At 46.4% G+C, this 18,810-nt stretch overlaps 1 protein-coding gene across 3 annotated transcripts in view; it reads left to right on the top strand.

The window, feature by feature from the left end:
- Window positions 1-14,663, top strand: part of HPSE2 (heparanase 2 (inactive)) — a 662,760-nt gene extending 648,097 nt beyond the window's left edge. For all 3 annotated transcript variants that reach the window (XM_032432603.1, XM_032432602.1, XM_032432601.1), the window contains one exon: window positions 14,498-14,663. In XM_032432603.1, coding sequence (XP_032288494.1) covers window positions 14,498-14,663 — 166 coding nt within the window. The remainder of the gene's footprint in view (window positions 1-14,497) is intronic.
- Window positions 14,664-18,810: the final 4,147 nt, after the last annotated feature.

Here is an 18,810-nt window from a genome sequence, read left to right as displayed (position 1 = left end):
CCTTCTGTTTCTTCTATGCTCTTCTCAGACAAAAGGATTATTAAATACCAGCAGTGACTATAAATTGGTTTAATTTGAAGACTATAAAAATCAATTTTGCCTAGTATACTCTGACCCTATACACAGAGGTACTGCTAGCTAGCTCGCCTTCCCCTTCTGGAGCGCAAGCCCGGAGTTACACCTCTGAGGGAAAGATGCTGGCACGTGAGCCTTCTCACATGTCCTCATGCATTCATCACCTTTTATTGAGATCCTACTTTGTGCCACACATGACTTGTTCCCCTTCAGCAGCCTAATGTGCAGTGGCAACTAATGTAGCTGAAATTTTAAATGAATTGTAGTCCCATAACTATAAAGAGCCAGAATCCCAAGTAGACAAATTAGGGGAAAACGTCTGAACATGAAGTTCAATGTGAATGCTTTATCTCAGAATGTCTCTTGACCTTCCTCATGCCAACCCACGTCATCAGTAGCCTTCAAAATCTATTCAATGTGGAGTGTTAGGGGAAGAGAGGGAAGGGGATTCTGAGGTTCCTGTCCTCACGGAGTTCATCTCTGTTATCAGAACAAACAACTAACAGGGAAGCAGCTTGTGGGTGGTGCATGAGAGAGGTGTGGAGTATTTCTGCTTCAGGGCTAATACATTCCATATTCAATGTTTACATTTCATATCTGCACGAGCCTCTCCTTCAGCTGCCGTGATGTTAGCTGAAAGATACTTAAGGTTCCTATGAACCTAGAATCTTATTGCCTATTCTGTGAAGAAACGAACATATTTTTTTCTTTTCTGCATACTGCTTATTTTTTACATCTCTCCGGGATATGACTTTTGCTTTGATTTCACCCTCATTAAATCCCATATCAAAGAAAAACACTGGCATCTAACTGCATGCCTTTAGAAGGGTGTCATTTGATGTTAGCCAAACAGAATAGTTCTGAAAATACTCAAGTTAACTCTCAGGTGTTAAGACTTTAAAAATATCTTCGTGTCCCTTTTGGAACAGAGCACATTATGATACTTCCTCTCCAGATTCAGAGGTTAGCGAGTGTGAGGGCTGAACTGGCCACCATCTGACCTACCACAGTCTCTCTCTAAAGATGACTAGAAGCACCACATTTATTTTTGGACATGGACAGATCTGGGAAAAGGAACTTGGGGAAAATTCTTAACCTTAAGAATTCTATACCGAGACTTCTCACTCACATGCTTAAAAACAAAAACTGAAGACCTACTTTCTAGGACCAAAGGGCCATTATTCCACTTACCTCAGCAGACTCAAGACATGTAAGTGTGTAAGTTCTACACTGCTGATATTAGTTGGTACCTGGAGTTTTTGAACTCTGTTTGACCAGACCCACTCCCTGCAGGTTTCCATTATCTCCACTTGTCTGGGATCGTTTAAATTAGTTTCTTCTTAAAATAAACGTTATGAAAGTTCTACAGTTATTAAAAGATGACTTTATAGAGGAAAAATTTGAGAGTACTCTTAGCAGTCAAGAAGCTTCCTCTAGAACGTCCCTGACAGAAAACCCATCAGCTTCTGTTTGATGAGACTGCTCATGTCATGAGTCAGCCCACTCTGGGACTCATGGGACAGCTTTGATTGTAGGAAAGATCCTCCTCGTATGTGGCCAAAGTGTGTTTTCTTCCATTTCTCCCCTTGCTTTAGAAAAATTAAGCAGAGTAAATCTATACCTTCTTCATAATAATTTTTCAGTGTCTCCCCATAGAGTTGTACTCTCCAAGCTAAACACTCAACTCCTTCAACCATTCCTCCAATGGCCTGGTTTCCAGATTGCTCACTATTCTGTTCACCTTGGAATCCATTGAGCTATAGAACCTGATCTCCTATTATTAACTGTTCAATTTTCTTACCTCAGACAAGCTCAGTTGTACAGGTCTGAGCAGGAGTAGGAATTGTGAGCATTTTGTTATTCCAATTTACCTTACCGACACAGAGCAGTCATATTTTTAAATCTTTGCCAACTTCATAATGAAAAATAATACTCTCATCTTAATTTGTATTCTTTGAGTATTAATGGGGTTGAAAATTTTACATGTCTCTTAGTATTGCTTTTAGGCATTTTCTATGTCTTTTGCTTATTTTTCAATTGGGTTGTTACCTGTTTTATTAATGATTTGTAAGGTTTTTCTAACATGAGGCAATTTCCCCTTTGCTACCTATCAGATGTGTTAAAATATTTTCCCCAGTATTTTATTTACTATTGTTCCAACTATTTCATTTTTAGGGTATTATCTTGACATACAGAAGTATTCCCTTTTTATATAGTTAAATCTATATATCTTTTGCTTTGTAGTTTCTTCCATTCCACTTATATGTCTATGCATTTATAGTCCCCAAATCAGATAAATATGTATCTTCATTTTCTTCTAGTTTCTTTTTTGTTTCATTTTTTCTATTTATTTCTTTAATGCCTCTGGAATGTGTTTTGATATTCTGTAAGAGGTAAGGACCGTCCATAGTGCTATTGGAGCTGAAAGTGCGTGCCGAAGCTGTCTACCCACACAGGGCTTCAGGTGCTGGTTTTAAAAAGTCAGGGGAAAAAAGGATCCTTTTTTTTAAAAGCAAGCATTAGAATGGAGACCTCTTTTACCTGGAGGAAAAGGCCCTGCTGTGCAGACACAACCCCATTATCTGCAGCCCTGTTAGCAGGGCACTGAAAGCCCCCCAGGAGGAAAGATAAGACGCAGAGGCTGGAGCACTGGTGGCAAGGAAGGTGTGTGGGCCTGGGCAGATCTATGAGCTGGTGGTGAGTGAGCAGGAACATGCAAGCTCCTGTTCCAGGTGAGAAAGTCTGAAATGGACACTGTGAAAGTAGAAATGTAAATATATATGAGTACATATATTTATAAAAATACTTACATGTAAGGCTCTGAGTCAGTCTGTAGAAAAATTATAGAGAAGTAACTATATAGAGAGATGAGCCTTACACATCTCTAGTTAATGTAAGCTTACTACTCGCTGAAACTTAGAGAATTTGGATTCTTTTCGCCCTTGTGCTCATTTCAGGGTGTTCTGTGGTTCAAAAAGAGATAGTAGCCATAACCAACGTATATAACATGATCTGAGTAAATAATTATATACATATCTGGAAAATGCAGTGAAGGTACTGAATGACATATTTAATCCCCTTGGGTTCCTCTTGCCTGGAAAGAGCTTGAACCACCTTTGGTCCGTAGGGAACTCTCTGTGCCACAGCACAGGACCTGAGAGAAACCGAAATGCCTTTGAGAACTTGCCCTTCAAGGAAAGGACAGAGTTTTTCTTTTCACTGTTAAAGAGAAATGCAGAGTTCGTTATCTACACAAATGCTTCATCTGATTCGGTTCTTAATTCATCCTGGGAAGTGCTACACACACGCTTCCCTGTGTGTTCTGAGGAGCATGCTCATCTCCCTGGTGGACACACGGGAGGGGAGACATGAAGGGAAGCAGTTCTCTTGAAAGAGCAAAGATGCTCACTTCAGACTAGTCAAAAAAACTTGCCTTTGAAAAGTTCACATCTTACTTTTAGTTTAAAAAAATGTGGCCTCTTGACATGGTACTCCAAAACAGTAAGAAAAGCTCTTCTTATTCAAAATCACTTCAGAATGTGACAGTTAGAAAGCTGTTTGAGTCCCGTCCACCCCCAGCTGCAAACCTGTGCCCACTCCCTCTCCTAGCCCTGGTGCTCACCCACGGCTGTGCGGTGAAGCCCCTGGGAGCTTTAAAAAGCCCTGTGCCCAAGCCACACCCCAGACCAATTAAACCAAAATTTTCTGGGCTGGGACCCAGGCACCAGTATTTTTAAAGCTCCCCAGGAGATTCAAATATGTGGCCATGGTTGAGAACCGTTGTGCCTCCAGAAAACGCTGGAGCAATATCCCAGCTGATTCGCATCTCTGATTTCACCCAGATCCTAGTCTTCATCTAGGCACTAAGCCATTTTGCCAAAGGTGCGAACATACCATGAGCCCCTGGGAGTTCTCTATGACTAAGTGGAAGGATGTGTATGGCTCCCCAAAGGTTTTATTGTTCGTTTTGTTTTAACTCCCAGATTAGTAATGTATAGATCGCTGTGCAGATTAGAGGATTATAAAATGCTTTTATACTTTACAGTGACTTGACATCTTAAACCAAGATGTTTAGGAATTCAAGGTTTTCACTTTGCACTCGGGGTTGTTTTATGAGAGTTTTTCATTTGCTCTCAACTTCAGAATACATTTTCTTGCAGCTCACTCCCAGCAGCAGGAACCTCTCTGCACAACTGTCCATCAAGGCTGTGGTCTCTCTTCCCCACCCTCACTCACTTGGAGACTCTCACTGCAGGCAGAGATTTCCATTCTCTTCCAGAAAACCCAGATGAAACACTGGTAAATGAGTACTTTAGGCTAAAGCTCACGTGTTTCCGAGCAGTTGATTCTAAACTGAGGGGCAAGGAAGCAGAATATGCAGTTCTGCTGGATTGAGAAGAAATGGCCCTTGTCTTCTCCTTTCTCCACACCCTCCAGAGGCTGTGGTTTGGGTGGCAGACAAACGCAAGCCACAGGGAACTGTAAAGTCTTAATCCAGCTTGTCCCTGTGGCAGGGCCTGGACCCTGAATCAGTATTTCTTTGGCTGCCAAGCATCAGGAAGCCCGCGACGACATGTAGCTTATTCCAGATGAGGGGCCTGGAGCCCCGAACTGTGGACCAGCTGCCCAACACCAACAGTCATTTGGCAGACTACCTCTTCCCTGCTCATCTTTGCAAGAATGAATCAGAGTCACCGCACACTTTGCATTTTGACATCTGTGGGCCCTGGAACAGAGCCTTTGCCACCTGGGATGTCTTACTTTTCATTTTTGAATATACAGTGCACCTGATATTATAGGGAGCACTTTATCAAAATCCCATAAAACCAAGATATTTATCCTTTAACATATTCGAATAGGTATCCAGGGAGCCATGACTTCAAAATGATGGAACTAATTTTGGGTGTGGCTTCTGGACTTTATCTTATACTTTTACATATGGAAAACCCATCTGCGCACCTGTGCGCGTGCGTGCGCGGGCACACGCCCGCACCTGCCCTCTTACCAGACTCTGTTCATCCCACCTGCAGACTGCCCATAAGGGAGATGCTTCTCACCCCCACATGGCCTCCTCCAGCTCCACACAATTAGGGCTGGGGGAACCTGATATCTCCCCACAGAGGATACTTTAAGACAAGAAGACAAAACAGACCACAGAGGGTAAATATAGGAGAGGGGAATGTAAGGAGGGAAGAGATGCATTCTAATCTGGCAGTCTGGGAAGTCTGCAGGGCTGAGGGCCATTGAACAGGAGCTGGAAGGATGAGAGATACACCTAGGAAATGCTAGACCGAAGGAGATTCCAGGCAGTGGGATGAGCTTACTAAAGGTTCAGAAGTACAAAAGTTCAAGGCCCATTTTGTTTGAAGGGAGCGGGTAGTGGCAAATCATTTTACATGATTGGAATATAAATGCTTTGGAGGGTGAGGAGAAAGGCCACAAAAATACACTAGTGCCAGAACACAGAAGACCTCAAGATCCAGGCTGAGAAGTGTGTTTTTCCTTTTGTCTGTCTTCTTGTGTAATGTATTAATTATAGTGTGTCTGACCACACATTTGTATGTTTCTGGGTTTCAGTCTTCATGGGTAAGGACTACGTCTGCTACAATTGAATTGTACAACACAGAGAACACTAGGGATATGAGTAATGCCCCTTATACACCACTCATGAATGTCCGAGATCATAGCACCAATTCTTTACAATGGGAAGGGAACAGAGTTAACCACATGTTAAAGTCTCTCCATGGTTTTTATAGCTGGTTCCTATTGTGTCCTGTGGTTTGAGAGTGATATGCCTATGACATGGAGCTTTGAGATGGTCGCAGAATCAAATTTTCTTCCCAAACTGCCCCCAGATGATTTCCTCATCTGTTGGGAATTAACAATATCAGTATAAATCCAGGTTCCTTAGCTGGGCTCTCATCTTGTCTGCCAAATGTGCTAAGTTATTTTAAGCCATTAGAAGCACATGGTAGAATCCCATTATGGCTTGGACCATTATTACACAGACTTGGATAGAACACAGATCAAATCATGACCCCCAAACCTAACTGCAAACAGGAAAAGCCTATATCTCTAACAACTTGCCTATAAAATCCCCCAGCTCTGCTTGCATGAAGGAGTCCTAGGGTTTGCTCCATGACATAGAAGCTAGATCAAAACTCCTCATTGTTTCAATATGCCCCTCAGAGAATAGGATGAAGGGCACATGATCTCCTCAGCCTCAAAGGGTCTCCGTGGCCAGGAACCTCATGTATGATATGGGCTCCTGGAGGCGGGAGAGGAACAGGAAGGCTTCGTCTCCATTTGCTCTCTCTTGTACAGTCTCCTCTCAAACAATAGAGGAAGGGGTTGGAGCGTGCAATCAGGATAACTCCTAGAGAGGTTGACTGAGTGGAATGCAACCCACATTAATTAGAATTACCCTCGTAAGCAAGAAGGCACTGAACCACATGCTATTGAAAATTAAGAAATGCAAACAGTTCGGTCTAGCCTGCAAAATGACTCCAGCACACAGATAAAATAAAGCTGAGCAGGACGAGTGCTAAAGAGGGAGCTGCAAGTAATATGCCTGTCTTGCAGCTGGGGCTATCAGCTAAGGCCCTGTGAAGGAGGCCACATCCAATGGGACCTGGAGAGAAGAGTAGACTTCTCGACAGATTCTACCAGATTCCAGGCAAGGCAAAAAGCACAGAGGAGAAAAGCTTCAGGACACGCTTGGAAGTAATCCTCCCCACGACCCCTGAGGCAGGAGCACCCCTGAGAGGGTAATGAGCATCCTCTGCTCCAGCTGGGCTAGTGAGACCAGGTGACACTAACCTGCGGCCACTCCGGAGCGGCCCTCGTCAGCGGGGTAGCGATCACTCCTGGCCATTTCAAAGGAACTTCCTTTCTAAGCTACCCCAGCTGCACAGCCTCTCCCGGAGCAGGGGAGAGGAGCAAGGCCCCACTGTCCTCAAACCCTCCAGGCTCTAACCTGCCCCTGACCCGGAGAAGGGCCGGGCAGCTGCACAGACCAGCTTCCTAACTCAGCGAGGGGGCCGCGGGGGGGCCGCCGGGCCTCGGGGGCCTGTAAAGCGCACACAGGTGCGCGGCCGGGGACCGGGCCGGGAGAGCGGGGCGCCGGGTCACGCGGGGCGCCCCCCGCACCTGCGCCGACCCCCGCCCTGCACGCTGGCCGAGAAGCCCGCACCCCGGCGGGAATCGAAACCCGGCTGCGCAGGTTTCTCTAATATTGGCCACATTCAGGGGGGCCCCCTGCCAAGTGGACCGCAACGCAGTTTTTGCTGGGATCTGACTGACCCTGCGGTTTGTTCCTCCGGGAGGCCAAGCGCAGGAACCTCTGCCTGCCCCCGTCTGCCGGCCCTGCGGCAGCGCACGCGCTCTGGCTTCCTGGGAGCCAGCGCCGGGGGGGGGGGGCTCTCCGGCGCCGTTGTGTAGAACAAGAGTGCCCTCTGGTGGCGCATGGGGCAGCACTCTGGACCGAGAGTCAGACTAGGAGGTTGTGGGGGTTATGAAGAGCAAAGGGAGCTGATGCCCCCTCCCCAACACACACACTCAGATTCTTAGACATTCTCCTTCCTCTCCCTCCTTCCTCCGTCTCCCCTGCTTCCCTTCTTTTCTCCCCCTCTCATGATTTAACGATCCAGAAACAGAGACTAGAACAGACTGGTGACATGTCCAGGCCTGCACATGTTGGAAGTCTGAACTAAAACTTAGATCTCTGGCCTTCCAGTCCAGTATCTTTTCCTTCTGAGTTCATCTACCTGCATATTTATAACCAGTCCTTCTTTTATTGCTCACCTGCTATGTGAGTTGGTGTAGGGAGAGTTCAAGAATGAACAAGACAGACACATGGTCTTCCTGCCTAGTGGAGAGACAGACAAGCGGTCAGCAATGCGAGTACCCTGTGATGAGTACGGAGACCCCAGAAGTATGGGGTAATATGGAAGCACTTTGGAGGGGCACCTGACCTGAAGGACCGATAGGAGTTAGCCAGGAAAAGGAAGCTGGAAAGGGGAGGGAGTATGAAGAAGGTTCCAGGCAGCAGGAACATGTACAAAAACTCTGACATCAGAGATTGTGCTTGGAGAAATTGCAGCATGGAATGGAAGGAGGTGGTGAGTAGTGGGGAGCTGGAACGGGCAGGAACTAGGGTGAGCCTCTAATGGGCTGGAGACATAGGTAAAAGGCTTTGCCTATTAGGTCTTGTAAAGACTTTGAACAGTGTTCTAAGATCAGCAGGGAGCTACTGAACATTAGGTAGGTGGATATCATGATCAGATTTCTATTTGTGCAGGATGACTCTGAGTTTGGCATTAAATGCCTCAAGCTAGTTGTTAGGCTTTGGACAACACACCTAAAAAATGTTCAAGACAGGGGCGCCTGGGTGGCTCAGTCGTTAAGCGTCTGCCTTCGGCTCAGGTCATGATCCCAGGGTCCTGGGATCGAGTCCCGCGTCGGGCTCCCTGCTCAGCGGGAAGCCTGCTTCTCCCTCTCCCACTACCCCTGCTTGTGTTCCCTCTCTCGCTGTCTCTCTCTCTGTCAAAATAAATAAATAAAATCTTTAAAAAAAAAAAAAATGTTCAAGACAGAAGGAATCTTAGGTTTCATCTAGTCTGTCTTACAAGTGGAGAAAGCCAAGCTCAGAAAAGGCAAATCACTTCCTCAAAGTAGTTGAGGCAGCACGATTATCTCTAAGTCCCTTCATCTCCCACTCAAGGTACCAAATATGTCAGCCTGAAGCAGACACAGCTCCCAAGGCTGCTCCCAATAATACAGAGTCTCCCCCAGCCTCTGCCCCCACAGAAGTCCCCCCAGGGCCAGACCATAATCCAGCAAATTATCTTCAAGACTGGCAAAGAGCATGCTCACTAGACCTGCTTTCCTGAGACCTCAGGATAGTTGAAAGCTTGCTTCAGTATCCATGGCTAGCAAGAACCAGGGTAAGACATGAAGACTAGAGACTGTAGACAGGTGGTGGGGGCAGGAGGGTGACCTGGGCAAGGGGCTCCCATAGAGACCGGGAGAGCAGAGGGCTTGACTCCACACTGACACATTGAATCTCATTTCAAATCGCAAGCAAAATAAAGAAAACAAGTTTAGGAATTGAAAAGTAACTCAGACTTTATAAAAACAGATGGTGATAAAATGCAGTTGTCCTAATATTTGGATAATTTAAATGCCCTCAGCAGCTAGGGAATTAAGAGAACTAGTTCAACATAGGCTGGATCATTTAGCATTTGGTGTGAAAAGTCATGGGCAGTAAGGAGGTCCCAGAATATGCTGGAAATATGATAAGGAAAGGTTTTGAAATAAAGAAACATGATCCTGGTGAGTGCCATCTGGAATTGGAGAATAACATGAAATTGTAGAAAGAGGTGTCAGAAGGACTGAATTCGAGACCTAGCTTAGCCATCTATTAGCTATGTGACCTTGCCCAGACCATTTAACCTCTCTGACCTCATCTCAATAGTAAAGTTACAATAATAATAATAATAATCACCCCAGGTACCTCACAGGGCTCTTTAGCAATCACCAGGGAGGCCAGATAGGACCATGGTGAAGGGTAGCATTGCAGATGTTTCCCCTACCACTTACTGGCTGTGTGACTTAGGTGAGACCCCTCTAAACTTTGATTTCTTCATCCATAATATAGGGTTGCTAACCCCTGCCTCAGTTGGTTGTTGAAAGGACTAAATGCGATAGTCAAATGAAATCATAACAAAATGCCTTTGTGTATAAAATAGTGTGTACTAATCATGATTTTTATCATCAGTGTGACTATGTTTTCAAACTTACAAACTGTTCATAAAAATGAAAGATTATTATAATATTTAGCATGATATGACTTCACTGGTAACAGGATAAATATTAAAAGAAAAATGTAAGTAGGAAAAATAGAATGGAGGTGGTAAAGCAAGTGGTCTGTCTTTATAATGGAGGGACTTTACAGATAAGGATGTATGGGGACTCAGGGTCTCACCAAATTAACTCATGTTGGCTTAGTTAAGAGATGGTCATATGGATCTTTTTTAAGGCTGAAAAATACTATTCATGATCAATGGCCTTATGTCAGGTTGGGATAAGGTATCTGGTGAGTGACTGAGAATCAGCGATAATTCAGGTCTTATCTCACATCTCCAGAGCCATTGAAAGCGAGAGTAAATTGGTAAGTTAATGAAATCTGTAAAGACACTCAGTGAACCTCCAGGGAGCCTCTCTCAAGCTGGAGAAACTCCACCCCAGAAGATAAGAAGTCATGCAAAAGAGCCTCAAAGTTCATTCACTTGTTCAAAAATATTTCATCCCTACTCCAGGCTGAGTACCTTGTTAGGCACTGAGGATTTAGGGATGAAAGACATGATCCCTTTCCTCACCAAGCTCACAGCCCAGTGAGGGGAAGAGTGAGTAAGTCACTACAATTCAGTGAGGTAGTCATATATAAGTTTGGGATACAAGAGAGTCCAGAGTTGGGGCTTCTAGCCCAGCCCAGGGATCAGAAAAGTTTCCCCAGAGGGAACAACACCTGAGCAGGTTCTGCAAGGACCCAGTGTGGTTAGTCTGACAGGGGAAGAGGGTCGGTTGTGTTCTAAGAGGAAGGAGCACCACCGAAGTGGAACTGCAGGTCGTTTACTTTGGTCCTGTGGGGCAAAGGGGCAGCCCTGTTAAAGGACCAGGGCTCCTTTGTGATGTCGGCTCATGTCACGGTCCTCCCACATTATAGTAATTGTGCTTTTAAAATCTCTTGCTTGAGGGGCACCTCGGTGCCTCAGTCAGTTAAGCACCTGCCTCTTGGTTTCAAGCTCAGGTTACGATCTCAGGGTCGTGAGATCGAGAGCCCTGCCCTGCATCAGGCTCCACACTCAGCGGGGAGTCTGCTTGTCCCTCTCCTCCTCCTGCCCCTGCTTTCTCTCTCAAATAAATAAATAAAATCTTTAAAATCTCTTGCTTGAAAAAAGCACACGATGCCCCCCTCCTCCCGAAAAATCTGTTAGGAATTTGTAACACTTTTAAGTGAACTTGTGTCTTGTTAATCCCAACAGTGTCTACTGGTACTTACATTTGAAAAATATTTACTATACTTTTAAATGAACTTGCATACTTCATTCCCAACAGTATCTACTTACATTGTCACTTAAAAAATATTCATTTCATTTATGTGCAAGACTTTACTAGCTTTTCATTGTGAAACAATCTTTGTTCATGCATATATTGATGATGACCTGACAAGAACGGCCAGTTCAGCCCATGCCCACCCCCAGAGGCCGGTGAGCCAGTTAGCACTGGAGTCAGGGGTACTGGCAGGCCCCAGGCCTGGAGAGCTGGCCAGAGCGGGGCTTCACTGTCCACGTGAAAGTGGAGGGCATGGGGAGATGCTGAAGAGTTTAAAGCAGTGACAGCGATTGGTTGCTCGGTCAGCAATGTGGCAAGCAGCAGGAGGAAGGCAAGGCAGGGGGTGAAGAGATCGGTTACATGGCAAGTTCTGAACTAAAATAGTAGCAGTGAATGGAGAGAAAGAAGCAGATATGAAAAATATTAAAAGGTAGAATTGATTGGACTTAGTGACCCCCGACGTGGGAATTGGGGGCAAAGCCCCAGATGACCAGCTTTCTGGCTTAGGTCATTGGATAGATGGTGGTACCAACACAAAAAAGGCAGAGAAAAGGACAGGGTTTGAGAAGACGATTTTGACTTGGAACATAGTGACTCTGTAGTTCCTACGGGACAGCCAAGTGGAGATAACATTAGTTAGAAGAAGGATCTAGGCTAGGTTTGGGGAGTATTGACATGGATAGCAATCAAAGTCTTGGGTGTGGGTAATAGCACTCAGCAGGAGTATGGAGTGTGGGAGAAGAGGTTCAAAGACAAAGCGCCAAGAACCCCACCATCTGAGAGGCAGGTAGAAGTGAACAGTCCCCCTCAAGAGGCAACCACATGCATAAATGAAGGAGAAGGAGAGTGGGGGCAAGAGAGAGACAGTGAGAGACAGAGGTACCATGAGAGCCAAGGGAAGAGAGGGCTTTAAGAAGGAGCCATTAAACTTGTCAGTCCCAAGAGCAGTCAAGTACAAGGACCGGTAAGTTTACCCGTAGCTTTGGTGAAAAGAATAACAAAACACCATCCCCTACTTACGGGACTCATTATACTGTTAGAGGGCCTCATACTTTGTACTTCACGTCTCTGGCCCTGCAGCCTATAGCAATTGCACAGGTGAAAAAGCCTCTGGAAGTGGGGTGACTGTCTAGCGAGACAGTGACTGGGCTCCTGGAATTAGAGATCAGTCCAGAATCTCAACCATGCTCACCGGTTCCATCTACACTTGGGTTAGCTTTTTACAAATAACCAAAAAGGAAATCAGAATGGGCCCTGTTCCAGAATAACAATATAGATATCAACTGAGGATTCGTTGGAAAGATTAATTAGTATCATTGAACTTGTATTTGAGGGTGCGTATGTCTGGTTGTTGGATATTCACACCACCTGAAACAAAATAATGAAAGTACACTGTGAAGACCTGTTCTGGTTTTTTTTTGCAGCTGGACCCCTTCTCCTCATGCCACCTCCCATTCCAGGGAATAGGCTCTCTTCACCAGAGATAGTCATTTAAATTTGGAGCAAAAGCTCCTTGCAGATTTGATGAGGTCAACACTTACCAGATCTCAATTCTCCTACTTCTGCATTTTTCCAGAGGCAGGTCTAACTCTCCATACAGGAGTCCCCGGCTCACTCATTCCTCAATCACACCAACAAAGGAGGGCGGCTGCCCCTCTGGCCTGTGAGATCTGGACCAGACCCAAACTTATCCATGTGGGATGAGGCCTGGACCTGCCTCTGCCTTGTCCTCTGCTGGGAGCAATTCACAACACACTTATCTCTGGGAATTCACTGCTCTGCTGGGCGTAGGTCTGATTATCTCTCTAAACCTGTCTATCATTCATAGCACAGAAGTAACATGAAACAAATACCTCTATCAGTTTCTAACATTTCATTCTCTTTACAGCTCAGATAATATCACTGCACTGTTATCACACTGGAGGTTGGGCAAGACCCCAAAACTATACAACATTGATTTTCTGAGGGTGACTCACAGCCTTATTTCCAGCTGGTGGTCTGGCTCTGGCCTTTTCTTCTGACCCAGAAAACTGAGCTTCAATCTGGATACATGGCTGTACAAGTCACTCCAGGTCAGGAACAGCTGGGAAGTTCTTTGGATTCTGTACCACAGGCCAAGGATGGCTGATGAGCTACTTCCATTTCTCCTAAGTGTACTCTGTATGTGGCCCTCTTCTCAGGATTGAAGACGGCTGGTACACAGGAAGAAGAAAAGCAAACAGAGTGGGTGAATTGGAATTTAAAAAATGCCTACTTTATCACCTACTCCATTGTGTTGCTGAAACAGAAACATCTGTTAAATATTAGATATGTGGGGCAGTTGGGTGGCTTAGTCAGTTGAGCATCCAACTCTTGATCATGATCTCAGAGTCATGAGATCGAGCCCCGCATTGGGCTCCACACTGGGTGTGGAGCCCGCATAAGAGTCTCTCTCTCCCTCTCCCTCTGCCCCTCCCCCACCGCTTGCACACTCTCTCTCTCCCTAAAATAAAACAAAAGATTTGAAAACTCATTCTCAGAAAAAGGAGAGTCATTAAGTGTCTCTCTCCTCCTTCAGAACAAGCCTAGACAAGTAACATGATGTTAATTCTCTAATCTCTCAAATAAAGAGATCTTTTAAATGGAAGACTTCTGAAATCATCTTAAGCCTGTGCATCACTCTTCAGAAAACAATTATTTAGGTATAAAGTCAAACTGAACTGCCATTATGATTTAAAAAAATAGGGGCGCCTGGGTGACTCAGTCGTTAAGCATCTGTCTTCGGCTCGGGTCATGATCCCAAGGTCCTGGGATCGAGCCCTGCATCGGGCTCCCTGCTCAGCGGGAAGCCTGCTTCTCCCTCTCCCACTCCCCCTGCTTGTGTTTCCTCTCTCGCTGTATCTCTCTCTGTCAAATAAATAAATAAATAAAAACCTTTTAAAAAATAAAATAAAAAATTAAAAAATAGGTGTAATACACTTTTCAGCTTCTGTATCACAGACTTTTCACTTGTCTAAATGATGTGTCTCTGGAACTAGACAACCTGTGTTTAAATCCTGGCTCCCAGACCTACAAGCTGGATGACCTTGGACCAGTCACTTAGCGACTCTAGGTAAAAGTGGATAATGGCAATTTCTTTCTTAGAGCGTTGCTGGAGTTTTTTAATGAGTTTTTAAAAGTAAAACGTGGGGGTGAGAGCTTGGGCATAGCAAGCGTCAGTAAGGGATCGCTGGGCCGGTATCAGACAGGCTGGCAGGCAATCCGGGGCTGCCCAGGCTTTGCTGTGATGATGCAATAACAAGTCCCACGCTATTTGTCTTCACTGTAGGTCAGTGCAGCTGAACGGCCAGCCCTTAGTGATGGTGGATGATGGGACCCTCCCTGAACTGAAGCCCCGCCCCCTGCGGGCCGGCCGGACATTGGTCATCCCTCCAGTCACCATGGGCTTTTACGTGGTCAAGAATGTCAACGCTTTGGCCTGTCGCTACCGATAAACCACCCTCACACCCACAAGTCACCAGCAGGCCTGCTGGACTGCTTTTCACTCTCCTGCCCTAATAGTATCCTGATTTTTCAGACATCTTCTTAGCAACAAACCAGTCTCTGCTGCCCCATCCTTCTGGAATCAGCACAGACTTGCTCTCCAAAAAGACAAATGCCATAGCATGAGCTTCGCCTAGGTAGGCCACATCCAGCCCAAAGGAAAATGTAGACATCACGTGTAGCTATATAAGGATGAAGGTATGTCTGTAGAGCCGTATGTATCCATGTGCACGCACCATGAAAAGAAGCTGGTGGCGCACTCCCAGGACAGATGAAAGAGCTCTCCATGATCCGGGTCACGGAGCAATGTCACCATGGACCTTAACCTGTGACCGCTGCCCTCGGCACAAGATGAGGAAGGAAACCACCAGGTGGGCCTTCAGGAGCCCAGTCCTCTTCTAACTCCTCTCCTTGTCTGTTCCCCGTTGTTGCCCCAGTTTCCTATCACCTCTCTTCTCCCTGGGGAGCAAGTGAGTGGGTCAGCGCCGGCCCGCTGGGGGAGCTGTTTATGTCATTTCCCTGCTGATGTATGAGTGTGTGCATCTGGGTTTCTGACAGTGGCATCAATCACCGGCTATTCCTCTGGGAAACGGGTGCTTCAAAAGTAAAATTGCAATCATACTCCAGATTTTGTAAGAGGGTTCTATTCCTCTGTGAATCCAGATTCCCCTTGGGTTGGAATGGGAGTCAGGTAACAATATTCATGGAGTGGAGAACAATGTATTAGGCACCACAAAAAGTAATCATCATCCATCATGTGGCTGGGAGGGAGAGAGTTTCAGCACAAAGAGAAAGCACACTGAGCCACCGAACGCAGACACACACACACACACACACACACCCCAACTGAATAAGCAAATAATTAGACCTGCATCAAATCTGAAGGAATCTTAAGGGCTTGTAGGTCAAGCCCTTAATGGTTTGTTTGACCAAAACCATAAAAAAAAAGGTGTAAATCCACGCCACCAGTGTAAGACACAACTGAAGCTCACCGTTCCGCTTCCTCCCCGGGAGCTGGGTGCCTCAAATGCCATTTACTAGGCAGAAATCTAATCCGGTCCTGAGAGTCCACCAGGTCCGCGCTATCCCAGACCAGCCAGTGTGAGCCCAGAACAAAGCCTTCCGAGCACTCCCTGAGAGGAGGGGGAATCTGGAAACTGAGGTCTGATGGGGGAACTGTGGGGTGGTGGGTGGGAAGCCCCTGAGCCGGGCAGGGAGAAGTGGACTGATTTAAAGGTCATGATCAACCCGTAGGATTCAAGGGGCAAGATGCAAATAAGCTGCCACTGAAATAACTTTCCTGTGGGTTTGATTTTCTTTCTCAGGATAAAGGACACGAATGGCAGGGGCTAAGGGCAGGGCCGGGTCTGAGGTGAGACACCGGAGGAAGATGAGACAAGGGAGGAAGTCTGGGAGACTCAGCACGGAGAAAAGGGAACAGGGAATTGGGGAGAGGGAAGCCAACAGGCTCGCGCTATGCTTGAGTAAGAGAGTGGACTTGGTTTTGCCGTGTTGGTCAGCGGGTCTGGAGGTGTGTGCTACAGCCAGCAAAAAGGGGCGGGGGGGGGCATTAGGAATGGGCGGGACCTGGTCAGTGGGCATGCTCAGCCTGGAGGCGGATGGAGAGAGGGCCGCGGACTCCGGCACCGCCACGTTCAAGGCTACCCAGGCGGCCTCCTTGGGAGGCCGACATCTCCTGCTGAAGCCTCAGCTCTGTGAGGGGAGGAGCGAGAAGTGCCCAGACTGGGGTAGAAAGCAGGGAAAGAAGTGGCAGAGGACAGCCCAAGTGAGGGAGAGAGAGGAAAAGAGAGACAAGTTGTCTCCCCAAACTTTAAAAAATGTGTGCAGATAGCAAAATCTCTCTAGACAGATGCAGGCAGAGCTGCAGGCCCCGGATGAGAACACAAGTAAGCAGCGGTCCCCGAGGGCCTGGCCCTGGCCAGTTTGCTTCGGGTAGGTAGCCCCATGAAGGAGTCACTGGTTTTATCCCTACCTTCCTGTGAGGCGTGGAGAGGGTTCATAGCTTGCCCAGGGCAACCCAGGGCAGTGGGTGGCTGAATGCAGACTAATCCAGTGCCTGTTCCTTTAACCACCAAGCCCAGTGGTTGCGCACTTCACAGCCTCACCCCCTTACCTGCCACTTCTGTAAGTAAGTGTTGATTCTTCACTAAGCTTCCAAGCCTGCAGAAGATAGGCCATTTCTGCTTCTTTTATCTCTCTGTGTATTAAATGCTCCCAAGAGGTTTAAGTTTTGTTTTTTGGTTTTTTTAGTTAATAAAAAGGGAGGAGGGAATCACTGAAATTTATCTTTGGGGTCCTGCACTTCTAACTTTGCAACTGTCTCATGGAAGAAGTATTTGCATTATTCAAAGGATACTGAGAAACTCATGATAACATCACATTCTTTAGGAATTTCAGTACAGGGCATCTGTCCCAGCTTTTCCATTTTGGGATGGGGGATAATTACTAAATCAGTAGGGATCACTTCCTATAAGGGATTCCCCTATCACACTCCCTGCAAAAGACAGCCTGTGGCAAAACTCAGTCTCACAACGGCACAGGCTGGGCCCTGGGACAAAAGAGTTCATCCACCAGCTTCCCACATAGATTTTTCCTCCTAAGACAAGAGATGGCCGAGATCATCTAAGACTTTAGAGCCACTTTACTTTAAACTGAAGAATGGGCTTGCAGAAATGCTTATTTGAAAGCATAATAAGGTATAATGAGAAGTCTGTGCCTTTTGTTGAGATGATTTTCTGTTCTTCCTGCCTCTAGGAATGATTTTCTTTCTCTTTTCTTATCACAAAGGCTCAGAACAAATTCTCATTGTTACTTGAAGAAAAAGTCTCAATTCTTCTAGTGCCCTGAAAAAGCTGCAACTGTGGGATATTAGCTTATCTCCGGGTGGAGAAAAGCTTGAAAATTCCAGAACTGGGCTACAATGAGACTAAGGCCTGGGACGCCCAGAACTACAATTCCCCATTGCCCACTCACCCTGGTAGCCCCATCCCCTCCCCAGCAGTTGGGCAGTCCCCAGGCAGATGGGCCCAAGCCTGCACCCTCCCAAATGGCAGAGGTTGTTGGTGGATTCTATGTGAAAGGCCCGCGTGGCCCTGAGCACCAGGAGCTGAGGAGGCCTCCTGAGGTGGGGCGGGGAAGGACCCAGCAGGGCTGTGAACTGCTGAGCGGATGGAATGGTCCTGGCCACGCCCCACGTCGGCAGGTGTGCTCCACGCATGCGCCTCAGGCCCATGTTTGGGAGGGTTGCAGCTGCTGGATCCGCCTTGGAAATCCACTGAGAGTGGCTTTATTTCTGAAAACAAAAGGGCAGTGTTTGAACTCTGCAGAAGCAGAGATGAACCAGGTGGATACCTCTGGCAATAAAGTAGACTAGCGGTTCTGATGAGTCGTGAGTAGTGCTGTGACCGACCAACCTTGGCTGTAACATTTGGAATCCAGCCTCCCCTCGGGCCCACCAGTGACCCTCTTGGCCGCTCCTCCCCTGTATTCTTCTGTAGAATAATTTAAAGGACCACTCCTACCACCACCACCCACCACAGGTGATGATTCTTGATATTTCCAAGTCCCAGAGAGCCAGGCGGCACCCAAGCATGCACTGCTTCTGACGACACTGCTCCCCCTGTCCCACCACTAAGAGATTTGGAAGTTTCTCTTTGTCTTCCAGACTAAATAATAAATCCATTAACAATTGCCGGAGGGGCGGTATTTTGCAAAGATCACTCTAAAACAAGAAAGCCAAAATACAAGAAACCAACTGCTTTGACACCCACTTCCTTCCAAACACCAGAGCAGCCCCCCGGGGAGCCCTGGAAGCATTCGGGAGGAGTTGACCAAGTTCCAAATGACTGGCTCATGAATAAATCCCACTGTCCTATACACCCAGCAGAGAAAAGGGGGCCCTTCTTTACAGCCCACAGCATGAACTTTACTCTTCTAATTATTATTCATGAAAATATCCTAGGATCCTTTTTCAGTTGTAAATGTTATGTAATAAATTATATTTTTGGAAGAAGCAAAAAGAAACCTAAGCTTTATTCATCTGGAAGTTGGCAAAATGAGTACAGGAACACCTCCCAG

The sequence above is a fragment of the Phoca vitulina genome, unplaced genomic scaffold (genome assembly GCF_004348235.1).
Source record: "Phoca vitulina isolate PV1807 unplaced genomic scaffold, GSC_HSeal_1.0 scaffold48, whole genome shotgun sequence".
In the NCBI taxonomy this organism is placed as follows: domain Eukaryota; kingdom Metazoa; phylum Chordata; class Mammalia; order Carnivora; family Phocidae; genus Phoca; species Phoca vitulina.
This window is presented reverse-complemented; position numbering and strand designations above follow the sequence as displayed.